At 37.7% G+C, this 22079-nt stretch overlaps 1 protein-coding gene and 1 long non-coding RNA gene across 4 annotated transcripts in view; one reads left to right on the top strand and one right to left on the bottom strand.

The window, feature by feature from the left end:
• The window catches only part of LOC309843274, a 125235-nt gene extending 115221 nt beyond the window's left edge, over nt 1-10014 (bottom strand). For both annotated transcript variants that reach the window (XR_014300033.1, XR_014300034.1), the window contains exon 1: nt 9947-10014. This is a non-coding gene — a long non-coding RNA (uncharacterized lncRNA). The remainder of the gene's footprint in view (nt 1-9946) is intronic.
• LOC309843264 (guanylate-binding protein 7-like) overlaps nt 9129-22079 on the top strand; it is a 25360-nt gene continuing 12409 nt past the window's right edge. Inside the window, exons 1-2 of one of the 2 annotated variants that reach the window (XM_082688589.1) lie at nt 9129-9504; nt 13024-13219. In XM_082688589.1, the coding sequence (XP_082544715.1) occupies nt 13030-13219 (190 nt within the window). In that variant the 5' untranslated portion in view covers nt 9129-9504; nt 13024-13029. The remainder of the gene's footprint in view (nt 9505-13023; nt 13220-22079) is intronic. The other variant, XM_082688590.1, reaches the window with a different exon arrangement.

Below are 22079 nucleotides of genomic sequence, written 5' to 3'. Positions count from 1 at the left end.
GAAGTCTATGTGTCATACTAGTTTCATTCAACAAAAGTTCAAAAATAAATGATTCAAAAAATATTAGTACATTATAATTATTTTATTAACATTTTGGTATTTTGGCTAATTTCTCTTTTCATATTTCATACACATTTGTTCAGTGTATTCATGATGAAAGGATATACAAAGACTTTATAACAGAGTTCTATTCCTTATATAAATGTTCTAAATACAAGTTGTTAGAACCATGAACTTATAGACACCATATTCTAATCAAATGACTTACCTGTTTTTGTCCAATGGTCATAGTGTGAAAACAGTGTAGGGGAAACAATGCAGTGAACACTTTCAATCAAATACGTTGGAATCAGAGGTACCTGGCTGACTCAGTAGATCATGAGTTTCTTGATCTTGGGATTGTAAGTCCAAGCCCCATGTTGGGTTGAGAGATTACTTAAAAATAAAATCTTTTTAAAAAATGTTGGATTTATCTTCTATTGGAATTTTATCCTTATGCTGGTGCATTAGTATGGATTTGATCAGGAAAATAGAGTGACCACCATGCATTGATTATGCTTCATGTCAATATAGGAAACATAAATAGGAAATGTAAATGAAATATAAATGTAATATATAAATATAAATATAAATATAATATAAATATAAATGAAACATAAATGATGCAGGGGAGCTAAGGTGTGAAGGTCTGATTGGGGAGATTTGGTGGGACGAAGAGTTACTAAGCATTGAGCCTGAAGCATTCATGCAGAGAGAGAAGATGGAGCTTGTGGGAAAGTCCAAAAATCTGTACCCATCTGACTATCAATACAAGACTGGAGAGATCTGCGGAATAGCTGCTTCTGGCCAGCTTTGCGAATGAAGCCCCAAATTGCCCTGGAATCATGGTATCCACTCTACTTCTGTCTTCCAAATAACCTTTGAAACTTGTATCTAGAATATATAAAGAACTCTTACAGCTCAATAATAAAAAGAGAAATTACCCAAGGAAAACATGGGCAAAAAAATATGAATAAAGATTTCTCCAAAGAAGATATACATGTGGCCAACAAGCCAAAGAGAAGATGCTCAGCATCATTAGCCATTAGGAAGATGTAAAATCAAAACCACAGTGAGATACCACTTCACACCCACTAGGATGGTAAGAATCAAGAAGACACATAGTAATGTGTTGGTGAGGAAGGATGTAGAGCAGTTTTGACCTTCATACATCGCTAGTGAGAACGAGAGGTAGGACGGCCACTTTGGAAAACAGACTGGCAGCTTCTCAAAAGATTAGAGGTAAAATTCCCTTATGACCCAGCAATTCCATTTCTAGCTATGTACTAAGTGTGACAAAGTGAGACCCTCAAGTCCTGGGTTGTACAATTCCATTTATGTAAGGTTAAGGTTGAAATACATTTAGTTTGGCTTCAGTTTAGGATGATGAAAAAGTTCTAGAAATGGATTGTGGTGATGGTTACATGACAATGTGAATGTACTTCATGTCACTGAACTATATATTTAAACATGGTTAAAATGGTAAGTTTTAGTTATATGTATTTTACCACAATGGAAAATTAAAGTATCTGTTTTCACAGCTCTATTGAGCCAGCAACATCTAAATGGTTTGTTCTGTAGTATTATCAGTTGAATTTATGATCACACAAATTTAAACTCATTTTGTGTTGTGTCAGTATCCAAGTTCATTGGCAAGGATTGCAAAGAAGCACACCTTGAGAGGCAGATGCTGATGTCACATTGCCCTCCTGGTAGCCAGAGTAGAAAAGGGGCTAGCCGAGGAGCCATAGCTTTAACAGCAATTAGTAAGTTGACTTTGAAGAATGAGCTGCTTACTCTTATTTCTTTATCACTTCAGTGGACCAGTGCATGTGTAGAGGGAAAAAACCAGTCAATATCAATTGACGATATTGAAGGTATTTATGCTAAATATATTAAGATAATATGCTAAAAATAAAAACTGATCCAATTCCTAAACAGAGTAGGCCTCTAGCAGGTCATTAATGCAGTTTCCATTTTCCTCATACTCTAGGAAATGTAACACCAAGACAAAGGAGATTGGGTTTGGCTGATGGCTCTCTAAAAGTCCTCCCACTGCAGGAATTGTATGAAATGGTAAAATGTAGTCCAAGGGCCGCACTCTCCTTCTACATTTGTTTTGTTTTTGGTTTGTTTGTTTTTTATTTTAAAGATTTTATTTATTTATTTATTTGACAGACAAAGATCACAAGTAGGCAGAGAGGCAGGCAGAGAGGGAGAGAGGAAGAAGCAGGCTCGCCGCTGAGCAGAGAGCCCGATGTGGGGCTCGATCCCAGGACCTTAAGATCATGACCTGAGCTGAAGGCAGAGGCTTCAACCCACTGAGCCACCCAGGCGCCCCTCTCCTTCTACATTTGTAGCATGGTTATTAGAAACATATTCTGAAAGAGTAGTGGAAATGAATGAGAAGGTAGACCCTCCTCCTGAGCAAGGAGGCTTAATGGAACCCACAGCACTGAATGTGAAATTTCCATTATAGTGTGAGCTCTTTATGGTGACAAGTACACAGGCACTTAGGTCTTCAGGTTTTGTATTAGATTCGTTTTATTATTATTATTATTGGGGTAGGAACACTCAACATGAAATCTACCCCCTTAACAAATCTTTAGATGCACAGTACATTACTATCAGCCATAAGCATGTTGGTTCTACATCAGATCTTTAGAATTGATTCATTTTGTAAAACTGAAACTTTATGTGTGTTAAGCAGCAACTCCCTGTGCCCCTCTTTTCTTAGATTCTGATTTTTTCCTTTGGGGTGGTTCTAAAAGACAACCCCCTCCCTCTTCAAATCTTAAAGTCTCTCCATTTTTGGTTTGTGGACTCTGCCACTCAAGAAACGGTAAAAAGGGAGACATTAAGCTAGGGATAACGTTTCCCCCTCATAAACCGTGCCTGATGTGGCTTTACAGTGAGAACTGCCTAACAGTGAGATCTAATACCCAAGTCAAAATTTCAGGATTTCTCAACTTAAAGTGGACCAAATGTGAAAAGGAAGTACTTCTTGAGGTGTGGCCTAAGGCCAGTGCACTTACCTATGTCTTCACACCAAAACAGATGCAGTGGGCCATGGAGGTCACACCCACTAATTGTTGTGAAGGTGTTTTTCAGATTGGGTCTCTGGGACAGAGATGAGATGGTTTTTCACATCAGGCCCATTTATGTCACTGAATTGTCCCCCTGGGAAGTCAGAGCTGTGTTCCAGGCTGAGTCTCACCTCATTTAAGGTGAGGAGAGGTGATTGGAGGGAACTCACTGGATTGAACTTGTATGGAATAAGGGAACAGGGAATTTTCTAGGGCTTCTCAGAAAGTGACATGAGAGACGCTTTGGACTGCCATAAACTCGTAATTATACAGTAGTAGCTTTCCAGGCATTCCTCAAGGCTCTTTCTTCTCCTAAATATCTATCTCATTAATTAAAATCCTCTATAATTTTAGTTTTTCATGTATGCCCTGTATTCCAAAAGATCATCACTAAAATGAAGATGTGACCTCCCTCTAGTCATGTACTCTTTAGCTTGCTGGCAAGGAGACATGCTTATGATAGTCAACAGCCAAACTAGATCATTGCCTTACTTTTTGCATAGTTCTGAATTCTATTCTTTTATTGTGGTTTTTTTTGTGTGTGTGTGGTGAAAACATAATCAACCCTTCAAGAAATTTCAACTATACAATACAGTATTGTTAACTATAGTCACATTGTTGTATATTAGATCTCCAGAACTTATCTTACATAGCTGAAATGTACTCCTTGACCAATATATCCCCCATTTCCTCCTCCCCCAGCTCTTGGCAACTGACATTCTACTCTCTGCTGCTATTATTTTATTATTTTTGATTACACATATAAGTGAGATAATGCAGTATTTGCATTTCTGCATCTGGCCTATTTCTCTTGACATTATGTCCTCCAGGTTCAATCCACATTGTCACAAATGGCAGGATCTCCTTCTTTAAGTCAAAGTAATATTCCACTTCACTTATATGCCACATTTTCTTTATCCCTTTATTGACTGGTGGACATTTAGATTGTTTCCATATCTTGGCTATTGTGAATAATGCTTCAGTGAACATAGGGATGCAAATATCTCTTTGAGATCCTGATTTAATTTCCTTTGGATATATACCCAGGGGCTGGCTTGCTGGGTAATATAATAGTTCTGTTTTTTTAGAAAAAAGGAACCTATCATTCATAGTAACAGTAAAAATAATAAATACTGAGAAATAAACTTTTCCAAAGAGGTAAAAGATTTGTACGCTGAAACTTATAAATCAGTGATGAAGGAAAATAAAGAAGATACAAATAAATGGGAAGACATCTCACATTCAGGGATTAGAAGAATTAATATTGTTAAAAGGTCCATACTACCCAACGTGCTCTACATATTCAAAGCAATACCTATGCAAATTCTGGTGGTATTCTGTGCAGAAATAGAAAAATCACCCTAAAACCTGTGCAGAGTCACAGAAGACCCTGAATAATCAAAGCAATCATGAGCAAGAACTAAGCTAGCAGCATCACATCTCCTGATTTTAAAATATATTAAGAATCTACAATAATAGGAACAGTATAATAGGAACAGTATACACTGGCATAAAAGCCAAGATTTAGGCTAATGTAATGGAATATGGAGGCTAGAAATAAGCACATCTAAGGCCAACTGGTCTTCAACAAAAGTAGCAAGAACACACAATAGGGAAAGGATAGCCTCTGAAAACTGGATATCCACATACAGAAGGATGAAATTGGACACTTACCTCACATCATCTGCAAAAATAAACTGAAAATGGATGAAAGACTGGGGCACCTGGGTGGCTCAGTTAGTTAAGCTTCTGCCTTCAGCTCAGGTCATGATGCCAGGGTCCTGAGATAGAGTCCCACATGGAGCCCCACATCCAGCGCCCTGCTCAGGGGGAGAATGCTTGTTCCTCTGCCCTTCCCTCCTACTTGCACTCTCTCTTAATTTCTCTCTCTCTCTCAAATAAAGAAATAAAATCTCTTTAAAAGTGGATTACAGACTTAAAAGCTGTGGGTTTTTTGATGCTCAACAACATCCAACATGCTTTTAGTTTGGGTTGATTTTTTTTTTTTTAAGATTTTATTTATTTGTCAGAGAGAGAGAGAGGGAGAGAGGGCACAGGCAGACAGAATGGCAGACAGAGGCAGAGGGAGAGAAGCAGGCTCCCTGCTGAGCAAGGAGCCCGATGTGGGACTTGATCCCAGGACACTGGAATCATAACCTGGGCCAAAGGCAGCCACTTAACCAACTGAGCCACCCAGGCTTCAGTTTGGGTTGATTTTTATAGTTAAATCACCATGCTGACCCTCTCTGATTCTAGAATTCTTTAAGCATGTGAGTCTTGTTTCCTTTGTACACACGTTTTTCTCAGTGGCAGAATTGCATTAAATAGATTTTTTAAACAGAAACTGCTTTAAGTTTGTGTCCCTTCAGAAGAGCTAGAGTATCCATAGCTTTGTAACCAAATGTTGGTTTCTAAAATAACATCATTATTTTTGGAGTTAAAGTAGTATAACATGAAAAAACTTCATTTTAGCTAAATTGTCTTTTATTTCCATAAATTCCATAAATAAATTTAGGAAACTATTCAACCATTCTTTCATTACCAATATTATACTCTCATTATGACTTGTCTATAATTTTAAATTTAAACTTTAAGACATTTTTTCCATAGCAATTACAAACCTGGGAAGCTAAAAGAAAAACTCCAAATTTATTTTCTTACATTTTAAAATAATAATAACCTTACCATTTTTAAGGTAATACATACTTGATTTAAAATTGTAAAATATAAATGTTAAATTTAAAATATATAAAATATTAAGTACAAATAAAAAATAAAAATAATTTTTTAGATCTTTTGGGCAAAAATTACTAGCTTTAAATTCTTCATCTCTGGACTTGGCGTTTTTATAGCCTCCTCATGAACAAAAACAAAAGAGAGAAGATTTTAACCAAGTTGGCTGAAGGATTGTCTTCATAGGACTTGAGTCATGTGCTCACCCTTTCTTCTATAAAACCTTTTTTTCTCAAGATATGCATGTCCCCTATACTTAGCCCAGCTAGGTTTAACAGTTTTGAAGCTACTGTGTTCAATTTCAGGACTTAAAGACATCTGTCTGTGATACTGTTGCATATACTTTTGAGTTAGATCATTAAGCTCTAAATTTTGTATTTTTATGCTTTACCTGGTACCCCCCCCAAAAAAACCCTCCAAATCCATCCTACTATAAGCAGAGAAGAAAACTGGAAGACAACAGAAAAAATATTAATGAATATCTCTGGACTATAAAATTAGGGATCTTATATATACACACATAAGTATGGTTTTTTGTTATTGAAAAATAAAAACACGTCAATAATAAAAGTCCTTCCCAAAAAGGAGGGAAGAGAAAAGGAATGACTAAGTAAAGCAATTTAAAAAAAAAAAATCCTTCCTTCTTGACAAAAGGCTGTTGAGATAGTCTCATCCTACCACTATTTTGTTCACATTCAGATCTGGTTCTCTAGATTTGTTGTGCTGGATCAAGAAGCCTACAACATTTATGGAAATTCCATCAATACTTCTTTGGAGATGGGCAGAGACAAGAAAGCAGGATAAATACTAATATCATATAAAGTAAACTTTAATAGATTACAAAGACAAAAAAAAAGGTCATTATATTATGTATTGAGATCAATACCTCAAGAAGATAAAACATTTGTAAATATATATGTACCCAACATCAGAGCTCCTAAATATATGAAGCAAGCATTGACAGAATTGAAGGAAGAAACAGACACATTTACATAACAATAGGAAAATCAATACCTCACTTGCCAAGAATGAGTACAGTTACCAGACAGAAGATCAATAAGGAAAGAGGACTTGAGCAACATTAGAAGCCAACTGGACCTAACAAGCATATACAAAACTCGACACCCACCAGCAGAATGCACAGTTTTCTCAAGTGCAAATGGAATATTGTCCACGGTAGACTTAATGTTAGGACACAAAATAAGTCTTAATACATTCAAATTATTGAAATCATGCTACCTATCCTTCACAGTGGAATGGAGCTAGAAATAAACTGGAAATGAGGAGATAAAATTATCCCTATTTGAAGACAATATAAACTTACATGCAGAAAACCCTAAATGTTCACATACAAAAAAGTTATAATTAATGAATTCAGCAAAGTTGCAGGATATAAAATTAATACTCAAAATCAGTTGCATTTTTATAAGCTTACAATAAACAGATCATAAAGGAAGTTAAGAAAACAATCCATTTACAATAGTACCAAGAACAGGGGCACCTGGGTGGCTCAGTCTGTTAAGTGTCTGCCTTGGTTCAGGTGGTGATCTCAGAGTTCTGGGATCAAACCCTGCACAGGGCTCTCTGCTTAGCAGGGAGTCTGCTTCTTTCTCTGCCTTTCCCTCTGCTCATACTCTCTCTCTCTCAAATTAATAAATAAAATCTTTTTAAAAAACAGCACCAAAAACAATAAATTCTTAGGAATAAACTTGAACAAGGAAACTAAAGGCGTTTTTATATTCAAAAATGACAAAACATTGCTGAAAGAAATTAAGGAAGACATGGGGTGTCTGGGTGGCTCAGTTGGCTAAGCGTCTGCCTTTGGCTCATGTCATGATCCCAGGGTCCTAGAATCAAGTCCCATGTCAGGCTCCCTGCTCACTGAGGAGTCTGCTTCTCCCTCTCCCTCTGCTCTTACCCCTGCTTATGCTCTCTCTCACTCTCTCCCCCTTTCTCTCTTTTTCTCTCTCGTAAATAAAATAAGGGTAAATTAAAGAAGATAAGAATAAATAGAAAGACATCTTGTGTATATGGATTATAAGACTTAGTGAAATAAACCAATCACAAAAAGACAAAAACTATAATTCCACTTATACGGGATAGCTAGAGTAGTCAAGTTCATAGAAAGAAAATGTAGAGTGGTGACTGCCAGGGACTGAGAGGAAAACTGGTAATTACTATTTATTGGGTATAGGATTTCAGTTCTGCTAGATAAAAAGAGTTCTGGTGATCGCACAACAGTGTGAATATCCTTAACACTGTACTATATACTTAAAAAATAGTTAAGATAGTTATGTTATATATATTTTACCACAATTAAAAATAAATGTTATTGCTTGCATTCCATCACATATCAAAGGAAATGAGTCTTTTTAAAATTGACAATTAGAAATTTGTTGTCTGATACCACAAGTAACAGCTTTCTTAATTCAAGTCTGGTTTTAAGGAATTGTTTTTAATAGTATTATAAATAATGAATCTCTAATATCTCTTAGTTCTTAGTTTTTACCATGTTATTTACAAAGAGCCAATTTCACACAAACATATTAACAAAAATGTAATTAATATTCTCACTGTCTTCAGTTAACTCAGAACATTTTCGGCAGAGGAAAGCAGCCCATGAACCAAAGGCCGCAGAGATTCCATGGCACAGCTCCTATCTATCCATCCAGAAGGCAACACATTGTAGTAAATGAGTAATTGATTACATAGTCCAGTTCTGTAGCACAATACCATGCAATGCCTTAAATTCATATTTTTTTGTTATTTTTCCAGAATTATTGCTCATACTAAAATTCAGATACAAAAGAGAGTACCATAAGAGAAGAAAAATAATAGAAAAACATTTTTGTAGCATGTTAGGTTTTTACATTTTTTTGTTCCTATTTTCTTTGCTCATTTTAAATAAATATCTGCTTGTGAAATTTTCTTTGTATTTGAGTGAACCCTCAAAATGTATAAGCTTCAGTTTCCCAAAATCTGCATCCACCCTAGGGGAAAAAAAATGGATAAACTGCGACTTAAGATAATAGTGATTATTTCTGAACTATAAAATAATAATTTCAAAATTATATATACATATCCCTTAATTTTATATGTATACATATGCATTTTATTGTTACTTTTTAAATACTTATGTAATACCAAGAAGGGCTTTTTTTTTTTTAATTTAAAAAAAAAAAAGGCAGTGAGAGAACACGTAACCAAGTAAAAACTTAAAAAAGAGAAACAAAAACCTCTTCCTGACAAAGGACCTCAGAGAAAAGGTTGTTCAAATATTCTCAACCTACTTTGCTCACATTCACTCCCACTGCTCCGTATTTATTGTGGGTGCCAAGGAAACCTAAACCAGCTGTGCAGGAGGAAGGGATGCGGGAGAACCAAAGATGTTCTACTTCGCCTCATTCCCACAGTCAGGTATCCTGACGGCTAGCAGTGAAAATCCACATAGATGGAACAGGAATAATACCTCTCCTTTCGATTTCGGGCTCCATTCCGAACCTTCATGAAAAGCAAGGCTGTAATATCCGGTTTGCTTTAAGTTCTAAAGAGAACAGACCCTCTCCGTAGAAGCCAGACGCGGGAGCGGGAAAGGATAGGCGAGGGCAGCTGAGAACGTGTCCCCTGACTGCAGCGCCCGCCCTAGGTAAGTTCGCTGCTAAACTTGGTCTTCCGTGCATATAGCCGCTAACTAACTAACAACAACAAATTCCCAAACGCAGACTCCACGCTGGCAGGTCCCAAAGACAGCAAAAGAACCGGGAGGGTGCTAGATGGCGTGTGCCCTTTGGGGCGCTTTGCTTTGGCGGCAAAGCCACGGCGCGCACGCACAGTGTCCCCGGAATGCGCGGCTCCTCCTCTGGCGTCCCCCCACGTGTGCATAAAAAGCGCTGCACCGAAGGAGTGCATCCCACCGCACCCACAGAAAGGGGGATGAAGCCCCTTCTCAGACTGAAGGACCCCGGGTCGTGTCGCAGAGGCCCTGCGTAGGGTAGGGTCGCTCCTTCCACTTCCCAACGCCCTTCCCCCTCAAACAGGTACTGCCTGCGCCCTGCTGAGCTTTGGAAAAACAAAAAGATGATCCTTACCTTAGAGACAATTGGAATCTAAAATTTGGATTGTCGATTGTTCTTTTATTAATAACGTCCAATATTCTGAAAATATTACAAAGCTATATTACATGGAATAATTCTTTGGCATTCTTCCTACTCATTGTTAATCAACTGATAAAAATAACTGTGTGACGGAACTATATGGTTTTTTCATCATACACTGTTTCCAAATGCACAATCCCCGCAAATAATAACTGGCAGTATTTATTAAAAATAAAGGTTTTGAGCACTTAACCATCACTCCAGATAACTCGTACAGACAGTACCTTAGGAAACCAATGATCATTTATCTGTATATAATAGAACTATCGCATTCTACTTGTTTATTTTGGAGATAAAGGTTCTTCCTTTGCATGAAAAAAAATTTTTAATCATTTTGTAATATCATCTCTTCTCCAAAACTTTTCAAAATATTAATTATGAGAAGTCTATATTTCCTCCTCACACGGTATTACAAAGCTCATGTTTTACTTCTAATCTCTTCTCCCACCCATCCCTAGAAAAGAAGAGAAATTGCACAGAAGTCTGTTCAGAATCAGATTGATTTTTTTTTAAAGAAAAACTGTTTTAGTTACTGTATTAATTCTTGGTATTTCCCATTTACAGAACTTGTTGCTTCAATACTCCATGGCTTAACAGGCTCATTGTAGAAACAGTACATTAACTGTGGAAATTTTAATGTATTGGGAAGTTTTTGTTATTGCCCTGTACAGTAATGGATTAAGCAGGAATTACTTTTTTTTTTTAAACCCGTAACACTGATAAGAAAGTCAAGATTTACAGAGGTAGGTTCCTTTTTCAATGTCTCCCAGGCAGTAGATGATTAGAACTCTTAAGTGTTGAACTACAACATTTTCCCTCCCAAATCAGTGCTAACATCTGGTCATGTCTCTCTTTTGCCCCTACCTGACACTAGAGTCAGTGGTTCATGCTGGTTTGGCTTCTGCTAACTCTGGCTTCTCATGGGACAATTTGCTTTCAGTAATCATTGTCTCCTTGACACCAGCTTTTATTCGTGGGAAAGAATTGTCACCATTTTTCCCAAACCAATTTTTTGCCTTCTGGAATTTCACCCTGAGATCATGAACTGAGCCAAAGGCAGACGCTTAACCCGCTGAGCCACCCAGGTGCTCCTTAGATACTTATTTTTAAGCAATACTTGCATAGCATTTATTCGGTATCAAATATAATTTTAAGTGTTCTGTATGTATGTATTCTGGGATGTTTTTACTCTACTGGCCCTACAATTTAGTTACTATAAGAATTCCCATTTCACAGATGAAAAAAACAGAGGCCCAGAGAGATATCTCTCCAGGAATCCCACAGCTTGTAAAGATGGATCCAGTATTCGTGCCCTGGCAGTTGGGCTCCAAACACAGAGTATGATGCTGTCTCTGTCAGTCATCCTTGTTTCTCCAGGATCTTCAATCTTTCTCTCTCTGTCTCTCTCAATCTTATCTCCTTGCTCTCATTCTAATTAAATTCTGCTCTACATTTCCCTGTCTTTTACTAACACCTTTGACAAACCCCTTTTGTGTGCCTAAAAATGTATGCGTATTTGCCATGTAGTTAATCATCTTTGTTTCTCGGAAGAAACAAATAGACAATATTTTATATTCCCACAAAATGCGAAAAGCAAATATAATATTGAAAAGTTATGTAATGAGGCCTTCTTTATCCAGAAATCATGCTTGATTAGAGACTGATATTTCAATTAGTGTCTCAAACCAGCTAAGAAAATTGTAATTGTGTATCACCAACTGTCCCCAAATATACAGGATTATATAATCTAGAGCACTCAATTCAGTTCTCTCTCTTGAAGGACGTGCTTAATTGTGCCCAATGAGCATTAATTTACTTGTGGGAATGCCCTCATAGGGGTACCGTTATACATGAAAGCTCCTACCACTTTGGGTCCCATACTGCTTGAATGACTATTCAAGTAACCCCACCTTAGGCAGAGGGCTGGAAGCAGCGTGGGGACACGTGAATGTTACTAAGCATTATCTTAGACTAAAGGCACAGCAAATGTTCTTTGGCAGGTCTCTATCTTTTGGTATGATGGAATGTTCCATTCATTTAGATGAAAACAACCAAGGCAGAATCTAGCTCAGACATGGGACTCTGTCAGATCCGGGAAGATCCTTAAACATCTTTATAACTGGCTCTCTTTGTTGTAAACTTATAAATGAGAAATATTTTCCAGTTACATGAATGAATCCTGGACCCATATATTTCCTTAAGCACAATGTATAGAGATCTTGCATGTTGAGACAAGCTGCATTATTATTTCTTCTCCCTTCTTTTACGCTCACTCCCCCAACCAATCTGCTTCATGTTACTGCCCTTTCATGAAATCTGTCCTCATCACAGACACTGATTACCTCCATTTTGTCTCTTTCTTGGAATATTCTGTATATAATTCCACCCCCATTCCAATTCCAATTCCAATTCCAACCCCTATCCATTGCTGTGTATTTCATTCCCTGCTTACTTTTCTCCAGACCACTCACTATCCACTAACACATATCTTCGCTGATTTGTTTTGTTGATTACCTGACTGCCCCTACTAGTCTAGAACTCCACAAGGCAAGAATTTCAGCCACTTGTTCACTTCTGGATACTGAGCACCTACAACAGTACAGCACAGCTGCACTCAATAAATATTCGCAGAACTGATGAGTCACCATATTGTCCTGGAACTCTTAGAAACTCTTCTGATGACTCTTCTCATCTATCTTTATGTTTCATTCTGCCTTACCCCCAATATACTGGTTTTCTCAGGTCCCCATCTCCATCCTTTGCTTTCTTTGTTGTATTCATTTTATACATCTCCTGGGTATGGTTATTTTAAGATTCATTTTAAGATCAATAACATAAGAGATGAAAGTCCTCTGTCTCAAGCTTTGACACACTAACTAGGGTGCATAATTTACCCTTAGAAATGGTGTCTATATTCCATAAACAGAAAGCTGATAGGTGTACAGTTTATATGACCATCAGAGGGGATTTTGGGCTCTTGTGTTATATTGAACAGCTCTTCTGGATTACAGGTCACCATGGCATCTGGAGCCACCATGACGGCCCCCATCTGCCTGGTAGAAAACCAGAAAGAGCAGCTGACAGTGAATCCAGAAGCACTAGAGATTCTTAACAATATATCTCAGCCTGTGGTGGTGGTGGCCATTGCAGGGCTGTCTCGGACAGGAAAATCCTACTTGATGAACCGCCTGGCAGGACAGAACCATGGTGAGTATTGTCCTGGGACCGGGGCCATTTGCTTGGAATCACTGATAGTGCAGGCTGGTCATGGTTCTTCTAGTGTCATCTTAGGGAAGAGCCTAACTCCTCCCACTGAAGAAAAATTCTAGCTCTCACCCCCAAATCTACAAATTCAACCCAACCTTTCTACAAAATCTCGTTCTTTTATCTAGTAAGAAAGAAGAGTCTCCCAAACCTATCAATAGATCCCTTCTACTTGTCTTCTGGATCCCATCCACTCTTATCAGCTTAGCTTCGGCTATGATCCCTTCTCTTCCTTTCTTTTGCATCACTTTTGCCCAAACTACAGGATCATTCCCAGCAGCATAAAATTTTATTTTATTGTGTTGTATTAAAAAAAAATAGAGGAAAGGAAAAAGGAAGGAAGAGAGAGGAGGGAGGGAAAAACCTATTATTCCCAAATATCAAGGGAGCAAAGATTCATTTTTTTGTTCATAATAAATTTTGATAAATTACACTACCTTTCTTTCTGTATTCAGTATTTTCTATGAGTGAACTATATCTCACACAGAAAAGTATATAAAACAGTCATGTACTATAAACTTATTAAATGAAAAGTGATCACCTGCATAATCACTGCTCAGGTCAAGAAGTTTAACATTACCGAGATCGAAAGCCCAAACCACTTTTCACATTCCCATCTGTGGTCACTAATGTTTTTCATTTTCATGGCATTTATTAAAAATGGTTTCACTGTCTATGTATTTCAAAAAAGTTTAATTTGATCTGCTTTTAAAGTTTATGTAATTAGTATATACTGCATGCATTCTTTTGCATATCGATTTTCTCATCAAGTTTATAAAAATCATTCACTTTCTTATATGTATATGCAATTTATTTATGTTAACTGCTTTATAGTATGCAATCATATGAAGATATCACAATTTTTCCCCATTTATTATTAATGGATGTTGATATTAGTCAACAGATTTTGTTGTTTCTAAATTCAACTATCATAAATGTTTTTGTGCTTATATTCTGGTACTCAGCCTTCCCCTGTTGATTATATACAGAAATGAATTTGCAAGATCACAGAGTATATTTGTTTTCAGCCTTTCCAGATAATATCAAACCATTTTTCAAACTTGAAATACAATTCACATGATTACTAGCAGTCATGGAGATTTTTTCACGTCCTTATCACCCTCTGGTAACTGTATATTCATACGGCATATATCTCATTATAAGTCAATCTGAGAACTTTCTCACACTTATTTGGTGTTTGTATTTCCTATTTTGTTAGTGCAAATATTTTATTTCTCATTTATTTCCTTCCTCTGACCTCACAAAATCTAAAATTTTTATTTAATCCACAATATTCTTTTTTCTAAAGATTTATTTATTTAATTTAATTAATTTTTTTAAGATTTTATTTATTTGACAGAGAGAGACACAACAAGAGAGGTACCACAAGCAGGGGGAGTGGGGGAGAGAGAGAAGCAGGCTCCCTACCAAGCAGGAAGCCAGATGTGGGGCTCCATCCGAGGACTCCAGGATCATGACCTGAGCTGAAGACAGATGCTTAATGACTAAGCCACGCAGGTGCCTCAAAATTTATTTATTTTAAAGAGAGAGAGTAGGAGGGGCAGAAGGAGAGGGAGAGAGAACCTCAAAATGACTCTGTCCTGAATGTGGAGCCTAATGTAGGGCTCTATCCCATGACTATGAGATCACGACCTAAGCCAAAACCAAGAGTCAGATATTTAACCAACTGGGCCACCCAGGTGGCCCACAGTATTCTTTATTTTTTAATCATCTGTAAATGATCATGTAAAATGTGAGAAAAAAAATCAATTTATTTTTAAATTTATTTAGTTTATTTAAATTTTGTTTGTTTAATTTTTTAATAAGCATATAATGTATTTTTATCCCCAGGGGTACAGGTCTGTGAATCGCTAGGTTACACACTTTACAGCACTCACCATAAAACATATCCTCCCCAATATCCATAACCCCACCCCCCTCTCCCAACCCCCCTCCCTACAGCAACCCTCAGTTTGTTTTGTGAGATTAAGAGTCATTTATGTTTTGTCTCCCTCCGAATCCCATCTTCTTTCATTTATTCTTTTTCTACCCCCCAACCCCCCATGTTGCATCTCCACTTCCTCATATCAGGGAGATCATATGACAGTTGTCTTTTTCTGATTGACTTATTTCGCTAAGCATGATACCCTCTAATTCCAGCCACATTGTCACAAATGGCAAGATTTCATTTCTTTTAATGGCTGCATAGTATTCCCTTGTATATATATACCACATCTTCTTTATCCATTCATCTATTGATGGACATCTAGGTTCTTTCCATAGTTTGGCTATTGTAGACATTGCTGCTATAAACATTCAGGTGCACGTGCCCCTTCGGATCACTACATTTGTATCGTTAGGGTAAATACCCAGTAGTGCGATTGCTAGGTCGTAGGGTAGCTCTATTTTCAACTTTTTAAGGAATCTCCATGCTGTTTTCCAGAGTGGTTGCACCAGTTTGCATTCCCACCAACAGTGTAGAAGGGTTCCCCTTTCTCCACATCCTAGCCAGCATCTGTCATTTCCTGATTTGTTAATTTTAGCCATTCTAACTGGTATGAGGTGGTATCTCATTGTAGTTTTGATTTGTATTAACCTGATGCCAAGTGATGTGGAGCACTTTTTCATGTGTCTGTTGGCCATCTGGGTGTTTTCTTTGCAGAAATGTCTATTCATGTCCTCTGCCCATTTCCTGATTGGATTATTTGTTCTTTGGGGGTTGAGTTTGATAAGGTCTTTATAGATTGTGGACACTAGCCCTTTTTCTGATATGTCATTTGCAAATATCTTCTCCCATTCAATTGTCTTTTCGTTTTCTTAACTGTTTCCTTTGCTGTGCAAAAGCTTTTGATCTTGATGAAATCCCAATAGTTCATTTTTGCCCTTGCTTCCCTTGCCTTTGGCAATGTTCCTAGGAAGAAGTTGCTGTGGCTGAGGTTGAAGAGGTTGCTGCCTGTGTTCTCCTCAAGGATTTTGATGGATTCCTTTCTCACATTGACATCCTTCATCCATTTTGAGTCTATTTTTGTGTGTGGTGTAAGGAAATGGTCCAATTTCATTTTTCTGCATGTGGCCATCCAATTTTCCCAACACCATTTACTGAAGAGGCTGTCTTTTTTCCATTGGACAGTCTTTCCTGCTTTGTCGAAGATTAGTTGACCAGAGAGTTGAGGGTCTATTTCTGGGCTCTCTATTCTGTTCCATTGATGTACGTGTCTGCTTTTGTGCCAGTACCATACTGTCTTGATGATGATAGCCTTGTAATAGAGCTTGAACTCTGGAATTGTGATGCCACTAACTTTGGCTTTCTATTACAATATTCCTTTGGCTATTCGAGGTCTTTTCTGGTTCCAAATAAATTTTAGGATTATTTGTTCCATTTCTTTGAAAAAGAATGGATGGGATTGTGATAGGGATTGCAGATTGCTTTAGGTAACATAGACATTTTCACAATGTTTATTCTTCCAATCCAGGAGCATGGAACATTTTTCCATTTCTTTGTGTCTTCCTCAATTTCTTTCATGAGTACTTTATAGTCTTCTGAGTAGAGATCCTTTGCCTCTTTGGTTCGGTTTATTCCTAAGTACCTTATGGTTTTGGGTGCAATTGTAAATGGGATTGACTCCTTAATTTCTCTTTCTTCTGTCTTGTTGTTGGTGTAGAGAAATGCAACTGGTCTCTGTGCATTGCTTTTACATTCTGACACTTTACTGAATTCCTGTACAAGTTCTAGCAGTTTTAGAGTGGAGTCTTCTGGGTTTTCCACATATAGTATCATATCATCTGCCAAGAGTGATAGTTTGATTTCTTCTTTGTTGATTTGGATGCCTTTAATTTCTTTTGTTGTCTGATTGCTGAGGCTAGGTCTTCTAGTACTATGTTGAATAGAAGTGGTGATAATGGACATCCCTGCCGTGTTCGTGACCTTAGTAGAAAAGCCTTCAGTTTTTTTCCATTGAGAATGATATTTGCGGTGGGTATTTCATAGATGGCTTTGATAATATTGAGGTATGTGCCCTCTATCCCTATAGTTTGAAGAATTTTGATCAGGAAGGGATGCTGTACTTTGTCAAATTCTTTCTCAGCATCTATTGAGAGTTTCATATGGTTCTTGTTCTTTCTTTTATTAATGTATTGTATCACATTGATTGATTTGTGGATGTTGCACCAACCATGCAGCCCAGGAATAAATCCCACTTGGTCATGGTGAATAATCCTTTTAATGTACTGTTGAATCCTATTGGCTAGCATTTTGGTGAGAATTTTTGCATCTGTGTTCATCAAGGATATTGGTCTGTAATTCTCTTTTTTGATGCGATCCTTGTCTGGTTTGGGGATCAAGGTGATGCTGGCCTCATAAAATGAGTTTGGAATTTTCCCTCCATTTCTATTTTTTGGAACAGTTTCAGGAGACTATGTATTAATAATTCTTTAAATGTTTGGTAGAATTCGCCTGGGAAGTCGCCTGGCCCTGGGCTCTTGTTTGTTTGGAGATTTTTGATGACTGTTTCAAAGTCCTTACTGACTATGGGTCTGTTCAGGTTTTCTATTTCTTCATGGTTCAGTTGTGGTAGTTTATATGTCTCTAGGAATACAACCATTTCTTCCAGATTGTCAAATTTGTTGGCGTAGAGTTGCTCATAGTATCTTTTATAATTGTATTTCTTTGGTGTTGGTTGTGATCTCTCCTCTTTCATTCATGATTTTATTAATTTAGGTCCTTTCTCTTTTCTTTTTGATAAGTCTGGCCAGGGGTTTATCAATCTTATTAATCCTTTCAAAGAACCAGCTCCTAGTTTTGTTGATTTGTTCTATTGGTTTTTTTTTGTTTCTATTTCATTGATTTCTGCTCTGATCTTTATGATTTCTCTGCTCTTTCTGGGTTTAGGCTTTCTTTCTTGTTCTTTCTCCAGCTCCTTTAGGAGTAGGGTTAGGTTGTGTACCTGAGACCTTTCTTGTTTCTTGAGAAAGGCTTGTACCGCTATATATTTTCCTCTCAGGACTGCCTTTGCTGTGTCCCACAGATTTTGAACTTTTGTGTTTTCACTATCATTTGTTTCCATGAATTTTTTCAATTCTTCTTTAATTTCCTGGTTGACCCATTCATTCTTTAGAAGGATGCTGTTTAGTCTCCATGTATTTGGGTTCATTCCAAATTTCCTCTTGTGATTGAGTTCTAGCTTCAGAGCATTGTAGTCTGAAAATATGCGGGGAATGATCCCAATCTTTTGATACCAGTTGAGACCTGATTTAGGACCAAGGATGTGATCTATTCTGGAGAATGTTCCATGTGCACTAGAGAAGAATGTGTATTCTGTTGCTTTGGGATGAAATGTTCTGAATATACCTGTGATGTCCATCTGGTCCAGTGTGTCATTTAAGGCCTTTTTTTCCTTGTTGATCTTTTGCTTGGATGATCTGTCCATTTCAGTGCGGGGAGTGTTGAAGGCCCCTACTATTATTGTATTATTGCTGATGTGTTTCTTTGATTTTGTTATTAATTGGTTCATATAGTTGGCTGCTCCCATGTTAGGGGCATAGATATTTAAAATTGTTAGATCTTCTTGTTGGACAGACCCTTTGAGTATGATATAGTGTCCTTCCTCATCTCTTATTATAGTCTTTGGCTGACAATCTAATTGACCTGATCTAAGGATTGCCACCCCAGCTTTCTTTTGATGTCCATTAGCATGGTACATTGTTTTCCACCCTCTCACTTTAAATCTGGAGGTAACTTCGGGTCTAAAATGAGTTTCTTATAGGCAGCATATTGATGGGTTTTGTTTTATTTTTATCCATTGTGATACTCTGTGTCTTTTGATTGGAGCATTTAGTCCATTAACATTCAGGGTAACTATTGAAAGATATGAATTTAGTGCCACTCTATTGCCTGTAAGGTGAGTGTTCCTGTATATTGTCTCTGTTCCTTTCTGATCTACTACTTTTAGGCTCTCTCTTTGCTTAGAGGACCCCTTTCAATATTTCCTGTAGAGCTGGTTCGGTGTTTGCAAATTCTTTCAGTTTTAGTTTGTCCTGAAGGCTTTTTATTTCTCTTTCAATTTTCAATGATAGCCTAGCTGGATATGATATTCTTGACTGCATTTTTTTCTCATTTAGTGCTCTGAATATATCATGCCAGTTCTTTCTGGCCTGCCAGGTCTCTGTGGATAAATCTGCTGCCAATCTAATATTTTTACCATTGTATGTTACAGATTTCTTTTCCTGGGCTGCTTTCAGGATTTTTTCTTTGTTGTTAAGACTTGTAAATTTTAGGTGACAGGGAGTGGACCTCTTCTTGTTGATTTTGAGGGGAGTTCTCTGCGCCTCCTGGATTTTGATGCTTGTTCCCTTTGCCATATTAGGGAAATTCTCTCCAATAATTCTCCCCAATATACCTTCTGCTCTCCTTTCTCTTCTTCTTCTGGAATCCTAATTATTCTAATGTTGTTTCGTCTTATGGTGTCACTTATCTCTCGAATTCTCCCCCCTCATTGTCCAGTAGCTGTTTGTCCCTCTTTGGCTCAGATTCTTTATTCTCTGTCATTTGGTCTTCTATATCACTAATTCTTTCTTCTGCCTCATTTATCCTAGCAGTAAGAGCCTCCATTTTTTATTGCACCTCACTAATAGCTTGTTTTAATTTCAACTTGGTTAGATTTTAGTTCTTTTATTTCTCCATAAAGGGCCTTTATATCTCCAGAGAGGGTTTCTCTAATATCTTCCATACCTTTTTCGAGTCTGGGTAGAATCATGATGAACCTTGAGAATCATCATTCTGAACTCTAGATCTGACACATTACCAATGTCCATATTGATTAGATCCCTAGCCTTTGGTACTGCCTCTTGTTCCTTTTTTTGTGGTGAGTTTTTCCGCCTTGTCATTTTGTCCAGATAAGAATATATGAAGGAGCAAATAAAATACTAAAAGGGTGGCAAAGACCCCAGGAAAATGTGCTTTAACCAAATCAGAAGAGACCCCAAATCATGGGGGAGGGGGGAAAGGGATAAAAAGAAGTTTAGAAAAAAAAATTTTAAAAAGAAAAATATATATATATTAGAATGGTGACTTGAACAGGTCACCCACTTAATTTTGGGAGTATTTTGGTCTTTTAGAAGAAACTACCTCCCAAAATTTTAAAGAATGAAAAACATATATAAGGGTAAACACAATGAAGGGATGGAATATGCCTATAAAGATGGAAAAAAAATTTTTTTAATTTTTAAAAAAGGAGTTGATAAAGTAAGTTGGTTGGGAGAATAAAGAAAAAGAAAGTGGAGAGAATTTACTTGGGCTGGAGACTAGAACAAGCCCAGAGCTAGATTTAGGGTATATTTTGATCTTAGAAGAAGTTGTATCCCAAATTTTTTAGAAGAAAAAACCTATGTGTTTACAAAAAGTAAAGTTAGATACAATGAAGGATAAAATATCACTATGATAATGAAGGTTCAAAAAAGATTATTATTTTTTTATGAAAATGATTATTAAGATAAACTAGTTAAAAAACGTTAAAAAAGGAAAGAGTAAAAGTTAAAAAAATATTTAGCAGAAGAAAAAAAATTTTTTTTTAATTTAAATTAACTGCAAGACTAAAGAATCATGGAGAGAAAGCCATGAGTTCCATGCTTTGCTTTCTTTTCCTCTGGCTTTCCGCTGTTCTCCTGGGTAAGTGAACTTGGCCTTGGCTGGATTTCTTGTTGATCTCCTGTGGGAGGGGTCTGTTGTAGTGATTCTCGTGTCTTTGCCTGATGCGGAATTGCACCACCCTTACCAGGAGCCAGGCTAAGTAATCCGCTTGGGTTTGCTTTTGGGAGCTTTTGTTCCCTGAACACTTTCTGTAGAGTTCCAGAGGATGGGAATGAAAATGGCAGCCTCCCAATCTCTGTACCGGAGGAGCCGAGAGCTTGGGGCCCCACTCCTCAGTGCACCCTCAGAGAAAAGCACTCAATCACTCCTGTCTCCCTGGCCTCTGGCTGCGCTTGGAGAAAAGCGCTCAATCACTCTCGTCTCCCTGGCCTCCAGTTGTGCTCCGTGCTCACCCAGCCTGTGACCGGTTCAAGGTAACCCTCAGCTAAGAACTCACTCCTCAGCTCTGTCTCTGTAGCTGGCTTCCCCACTCTAATACCTGCGAGCTCTGTGACACTCAGACACCCCCTGATCCTTCCGTGACCCTGCGGGACGTGGGACCACGCTGACCCTGCAATGGGCTTCACCCCAGTTTAGCCTCTGGAGCAATGTCCCTCAGTGGAGCAGACTGTTACAAGTCCTGATTTAGTGCTGTGTTGGTCTGCTGCTTGCCAGGAGCCAGCCCCTCCCCCCATGTTCTATCTTCATCGCTTTGGATTCACTTCTCCACCGGTCCTACCTTTCAGAAAGTGGTCGATTTTCTGTTTCTGGAATTGCTGTTCTTCTTCTCTTTGATCTCCTATTGGATTTTTAGGTGTTTGCAATGGTTTGATAAGCTATCTAGCTGATCTCCTGCAACCTGATGTTGTCTCAGCCTGTTACTTCTCCCAAAACAATCAATTTAAAATCTCAGCCTTTTGTGCTCAGCAGGGGGGCTGCTTAAGATTCTCTCCCTCTACCTCTGCCCCTCCCTCTCCTACTGTGCGAGCACATGCGCTCATATACGTTCTCTATCTCTCTCTCAAATAAATAAACCTAAAATCTTAGCCCTTTCCTCTGTGGTTACAACTTAGAAGTCTACAGCATTTACTATTTTAGCTGGCTCAGATACCAATATTGATAACATAGTTTTTTTATTTGAAAATCAATGCCTAAAGACTTGATTAATTGTACAATTTT

Source organism: Mustela nivalis (assembly GCF_964662115.1).
Source record: "Mustela nivalis genome assembly, chromosome: 10".
Taxonomy (NCBI): domain Eukaryota; kingdom Metazoa; phylum Chordata; class Mammalia; order Carnivora; family Mustelidae; genus Mustela; species Mustela nivalis.
Note: the sequence above shows the minus strand (reverse complement) of the source record. Positions and strands in the feature narration are given on the sequence as shown.